This window comes from Chiloscyllium plagiosum, chromosome 26 (genome assembly GCF_004010195.1).
Source record: "Chiloscyllium plagiosum isolate BGI_BamShark_2017 chromosome 26, ASM401019v2, whole genome shotgun sequence".
NCBI classification, from domain to species: Eukaryota; Metazoa; Chordata; class Chondrichthyes; order Orectolobiformes; family Hemiscylliidae; genus Chiloscyllium; species Chiloscyllium plagiosum.
In genome coordinates, this window is record NC_057735.1 from 39,811,995 (window position 1) to 39,818,671 (window position 6,677).

Genomic DNA, 6,677 nt, shown 5'->3' on the forward strand with positions numbered 1-6,677 from the left:
CCTCCTCTGGCTTATCTCTCCACGCTTCAGGCTCTCTGCCTTTATTCCTGATGAAGGGCTTTTGCCCGAAACGTCGATTTCGCTGCTCCTCGGATGCTGCCTGAACTGCTGTGCTCTTCCAGCACCACTAAATCCAGAATCTGGTTTCCAGCATCTGCAGTCATTGTTTTTACCTTCCTATTCATATCCTATCCAGATGCTTTTTGAATGTTGTAATTGTGCCAGCCTCCTCCGCTTCCTCCGGCAGCTCAATCCATACATATACCGCCCTCTGCGTGGCAAAATTGCACCATAGGTCCTTTTTATATGTTTCCCCTCTGACCTTAAACCTATGCCCTCTAGTTTTGGACTCTCCCACCTTGGGAAAAGACTTTGTCTATTCATCCTATCTGTGTCCCCCATGATCTTATAAACCTCTATAAGGTAATCTTTCCATCTCTGACAGTCCAAGGAAAATAGCCCCAGCCTGTTCAGCCTCTCCCTGTAGCTCAAGCCCTCCAACCCTGGCAACATCCTTGTAAATCTTTTCTGAACCTTTTCACATTTCACAACATCTTGCATTTGTATTTTTTGCGCTGTTAAAAATAAATTACATACTTCAAGTTGCACTTTAAAATCATTTGATTAATTGGAAGTGCAAAGTTATTCTGTCCCTTGTATCGGATAGAATATTTTTATTATTCTTTCATAGCATTTGCCATGGGATTAGCTCAGAACTGGGGACATTATTTCAAAATTAGCGTTCACCCTTTCAGGATTGAGATTTTTTTTGTTTTGAGGATTGTGTGACTTTAGAATATGTGCTGAAGAAGGCAGTGCCATGAATATTTTTAAGACCGGTGGATTGATTCTTGTTAGAGGAATCAAGTGTTATCAGAGGTAGATGGGTAAATGGGTTTCAAAGCAAACTGATCAGACATGATCTTAGTGAATGGCAGAGCAGGCTTGGGGAGGCCGAGTGGCTGCTGCTCTTGTTTGTATGCTTGTGCATCCAACAACAGTATTACTAATCCACCTACTCCCCATAAAATCTGTTGCTTACAAGTAAACTATATTGTTCCTGTACAGGTAGGAGTTAGCAAGTAATGTAGTTTTGTTTGATACTTTGCGAACACATCAAGTGAATCATGTCTTAGTGTTTTCTTAAGCTTTACTCATGAGATGTTTCAGATATTCACAAATTGATAACTGTCCCATTTGTTTTACAGAGAGGTGGATTTGGCCGTGGTCGTGGACAACCCCAATAAATGTGTACAATTTGCTGTGTAAAATAAAGACAATTGAAAAACATAATTATGGAATCAGGGTAATCATACATCCTACTCAAATATTTCCACTTAATTTAAGCAAAGTTGTTATTTTCTTGGTGAGGGTAAAAACAATTGAATACTGTTTTTCCAGCTAGAAGGATGAAGACAGCTGGCACTTGGGAACTCTACCACATCCACAGAACAGGCCACCCTGACTTGGAAATATTTCCCATGTTCCTTCATTGTCACTGAGTCAATCCTGAAGCATTAGAAAGGAGACCTGGCTATAAAACGACAGATTAGTCTTTTGTTACATCAGATTGCTTGGTTAAATCTGAAATAATATCTGGAAATAAAAGTCAAATATAGATTGGAACAATGGCATGTGAAATGAATAGGAATATGTAATGAAAGATAGAAAGCAAAGGTTGCATGGTAAAAGGGGGAACGTCTTTTCCCTGGAAAAGGTGAGAATGGATATTTCATTAGATTTGCTATTGGGAATTACCACTCCTACTGTATAGGCAAAATCTGACCTTCTGGATTAGAGTGGTGCTGGAAAAGCACAGCAGTTCAGGCAGCATCCGAGGTGCAGGAAAATCGACGTTTTGGACAAAAGCCCTTCATCAGGAATAGGCTTTTCCTGATTAAGGGCTTTTGCCCGAAACATCGATTTTCCTGCTCCTCGGATGCTGCCTGAACTGCGTGCTTTTCCAGCACCACTCTAATCCAGAATCTGGTTTCCAGCATCTGCAGTCATTGTTTTTACAATCTGACCTTGAATACTATTTGCCTTTAAACATAGGCATTATTTTTAGAACTGTACCATGAAGTGATGTCACACTTTAGTCTTATGTACTTGGGAATCAAGTTAGAAAAAGGAGATATTTCAACTTTAAACTAAAATTAAGGAAACAATTAAAGACTTTATGCTGGCATATACAATCAAAAATGAGAATTGACTTAATATGTATTGCCCATTTTATATCTTACTCCTCTTGTCTTAAACTTATGTTCGCTAGTTTTGGAGTCCTCTACCCTGGGAAGATGACCATGGATATTCACCCTATCATGTCTCCCATGATTTAATTAACCTCTAAGGTCACCCCTCAATCTCCAACAATTCAGGGAAAATAGACCCAGTCTATTCAGCCTGTCCTTGTAGCTCAAATCCTCCAAGCCCGGAAATATCCTTGTAAATGTTTTCAAAACCTTTCAAGTTCAACCACATCTTTCCTATAGTAGGGAGACCAGAACTGAATGCAGTATTCCAAAAGTGACCTAATCATTATCCTGTACAGCCACAGCATGACCTCCCAACTCCTATACTCAGTGCACTTACCAATAAAGGCAAGTATACCAAATGCTGCCTTCACTACCCTGTGTACCTGCGACTACACTTTCAAGGAACAATCAACTTGCATCCCAAGGTCTCTGTTTGGCAACACGCCCCAGGACCCTACCATCTAAATGTGGAGAAAGTGAGATCAGAGTCAAAAAGTGTGGCACTGGAAAAGCACGGCCGGCAGCAGCATCCAAGGAGCGGGAGAGTTTGTGTTTACAGCATAAGCTGTTCATCAGCCTGACCGACTGCTTTTCCAGTGCCACATGTTTTGACTCCTACCATTTAAGTGTGTAAGACTGGCCCTGAGTTGCCTTACCAAAATACACCACCTTTATCTAAATTAAATTCCATCTGCCATTCCTCAGCCCATCTGACCAAAGTCCCGCTACCTCCTTCATTGTCCACTATACCACAAATTTGTGGTATAATCTGCAAACTTATCATTCCTCCTCTATTCACATCCAAATCATTAATACAAATGACAAAAAGAAATAGAGCCAGCACTGATCCTTGGGAGGTGCTGCTGGTTACAGGCCTTCAATTTAAAAAACAATCCTCTACCGCAAAGCCAAATTTGTATCCAAATGGCTAGGTCCCTGGACTCCTTGCTGCCAGTCTACCATGTGGAACTGTTGAACACCTTGTAGTCCATATGACAATGGCTACCAGTATGCCTCCATCAATCATCTTTGTCACTTCAAAAAACTCAACCAAGTTAGTAAGACATGATTTCTTATCCACAAAGTATGTTGACTATCCCTAATCGGGCTCACTGGTCTATAGTTCCTGGTTTTTCCTTACCACCTTAAAATAATGGTGCCATACTCCAGTCTTTTGACACCTCACCCATGGCTGTTGATGATACAAATATCTCGGCAAGTGCCCCAGTAAATCACTTCTCTAACTTCCCACACTTGATCTGCTCCTGGGGATTTATCAACCTTTTGTGTTTTGAGCACCACCTCACCTCTAATAGAAACACTCCAAGATATGGTTATTTATTTCCTCATATTCTCTAGCTTTCATGTCCTCCACAGTAAATAGTAACATGAAATACTTGTTTAGTATCTCCCCATCTCCTGCGGTTTCACACATAGGCAGCCTTGTTCATCTTTAAGGGGCCCTATTCTCACCTGAGTTATTCTTTTGCCCTTCATGTGTTTGTTGAATCTCTCTGGATTCTCCTTCACCCTTTTTGCCCTCCTGATTTCCCTTTTGAGTATATTCCTATTGTCCTTACAGTCTGAGGGATGCAGTCAATCCCAGCTGTCTATACCTGCCAATTGTCGTCTCCTTTTTCTTGACCAAAATGTCAATTTGTAGTCATCTTACATTCCCTACACCTACCAGCCTTGCACTTCACACTAATAGGAACATACTGCCTCTGGATTCTAAGTCCTACAGCATGGAGACAGGCCCATTGGCTCAAACGGGTCCATGCTAATAAAATGTCCATCCATGCCAACCCCATTTCTCTGCACTTGGCCCAAATCCTTCTAAGCCTTTCTTATCCATGTATTTGACAAAATACCTTTTGAATGTTGTTAATGTAACTGCCTCAATCACTCCCACTGGCAGCTCATTCCATCTGAATACTATCCTTTGTGTAAAAAATAAAGTTGTCTCTCAGGTTCCCTCTTGTTCTTTCCCCTCTAACCTTAAACTGATGCCCTCAATCCTCCATTGCCCAACCCTGGGAAAAAGACTGGCTCCTTTTACCTCATCCATACCTCTCATGATCTGATACACTTCAATAAAATGCCTTCTCAGTTTCCCATGCTATAAAGAAAAAAGTCCTAGCTTGTCCAACCCCTCCCTATAACTCTCTCGGTTGAATCCTGGCAATATTCTTGTAAATTTCTTCCGCACTCCTCCTAGTTTAATAACATCCTTTCCACACCAAGGTGACAAAAACCGAACACTACTCCAAAGTGTGGCCTCACCAGCGTCCTGTACAACTGCAACATAACTTCCCAGCTTCTATACTCTGCCCTGACTGATGAGGGCCAGTGTGCCAAAAGCTGCCTTCACTGCCCTGTCTACCTATGATTCCACTTTCAGAAAACCATGCACCTGAACCCAGATCCCTCTGTTAGACTACACTCAAGGCCTTACCACTCACTATGAAGGAGAAAGTGAGGTCTGCAGATGCTGGAGATCAAAGTTGAAACTTTATTGCTGGAACAGAGGGAACAGGAGATTCGACGTTTCGGGCACAGGCCTGAAGAAGGGCCTGTGCCCGAAACGTCGAACACTCACTATGAAACCCCTTGATTTGCTTTTCCAAAATGCAAGACCTCACACTTATCTATATTAAACTCCATTTGCCATTTCTCAGCCCACTTACCCAGCTGATCAAGGTCCTGCTGCAGTTTCTGACAACCTTCCTCACTGTTCACAATACCACATATTTTATGTGTCATCTACAAACTTCCTGATCATGCCTTGTATGTTCTGATCCAAATCATTGATATAGATAACAAACAGTAATGGGCCCAGTACCAACCCCTCAGGCACTCCACTAGTCACAGGCCTCCAGTCTGGCCAGCATCCTTTCACTACTACCCTCTGCTTCCTACCATCAAGCCAATTGTGTGTCCAATTTGCCAGCTCCTGCTGGATTCTATGCCATCCAACCTTCCAGAGCAGCCTACCATGTGGGATCTTATCAAAGGCCTTATTAAAATCCACATAGACTTCATCTACTGTCCTGCTCTGATCAACCTTCCTGGTCACTTCATCAAAGAACTCTTAACAAATTTATGAAGCATGATCTCTCACTCACAAAGCTATGCTGACTACTCCTAATCAAACCCTGTTGTTCCAAATGCCCGTATAGTTTATATCTCAATCTCCTCAAGTAGTTTACCTACCACGGATGTTAAGGTTACTGGTCTACAGCTCCTAGGTTTGTTTTTGTAACCCTTCTTGAATAAAGGCACAACATTCACTACCCTTTGGTGTTCTGGGGCATGACACATGGCTACCAATGATGCAAAAATATCAAATAACAGAAGTGGGTACTGCAGATGCTGGAGATTAGAGTCAAGATTAGAGTGGTGCTGGAAAAGCACAGAGGTCAGGCAGCATCTGAGGAACAGGAAAACTTGAGTTTTGGGCAAAAGCCTTTCATCCGGACTGGAACAGATAGGTGAGACAGAGGTTTGACAGGTGGGACAGGCGGGTGTCCTGGAGATGTTCTCTGTTAAGGATTTGCACCAATCAACCCCACCGCCCCGTGGCTGAACATTTCAACTCCCCCGAGGACATGCAGGTCCTAGGCCTTCTCCACCGCCACTTCCTCGCCACCCAACGCCTGCCTCACCTTCCACCTCGGGACGCTTTAACCCCAGGGCATCAATGTGGATTTCACCAGTTTCCTCATTTCCCCTGCACTCACCTTAACCCAGTTCAAACCTCCCAGCTCAGCACCGTCCTCCTGACCTGTTCCACCTGTCAATCCTCCACTCCACCCTCCCCTCCTACCTATCACCTTTACACCCACCTACTGCACTCTCAGCTACCTTCTCCCCAGTCTACCCTCTCCCATTTATCTCTCCACACCTGAGGCTTCCAGCCTTATTCCTGATGAAGGGCTTTTGCCCAAAACATCGATTTTTCCTGCTCCTCGGATGCTGCCTGACCTGCTGTGCTTTCCCAGCACCACGCTAATCTTGATGCAAAAATATCAGCCAGGGCTCCCGCAATTTCTTCTCTAGCCTCTTGCAGTGTTCTTGGATATATCTGGTCAGGACCAGGAGATTTATCTACCTTCATACATTCTAATACATCCAACACTTCCTCTACTGTGATTTGGACTGTCTCCAAGATATCACCATTAGCTTCCCCAAGTCTTCATGTCTTTCTCCACGGTAAAAGCAGGAGAAATATTCATTGAGGACCTTGTTCATCTCCTGCAGTCCTCTTTGGTCCTTGAGGGGACCTATTCTCTCTCCGGTTAGACCATAAGACATAGGAGTGGAAGTAAGGACATTTGGCCCATCGAGTCCACTCCGCCATTCAATCATGGCTGATGGGCATTTCAACTCCACTTACCAGCATTCTCCCCATAGCCCTTAATT

At 43.3% G+C, this 6,677-nt stretch overlaps 1 protein-coding gene across 1 annotated transcript in view; it reads left to right on the forward strand.

Annotated features, from left to right (window-relative positions):
• Window positions 1-1,293, forward strand: part of rps10 (ribosomal protein S10) — a 19,615-nt gene extending 18,322 nt beyond the window's left edge. The window contains exon 6 of the mRNA XM_043716954.1: window positions 1,209-1,293. Coding sequence (XP_043572889.1) covers window positions 1,209-1,247 — 39 coding nt within the window. The 3' untranslated portion in view covers window positions 1,248-1,293. The remainder of the gene's footprint in view (window positions 1-1,208) is intronic.
• Window positions 1,294-6,677: the final 5,384 nt, after the last annotated feature.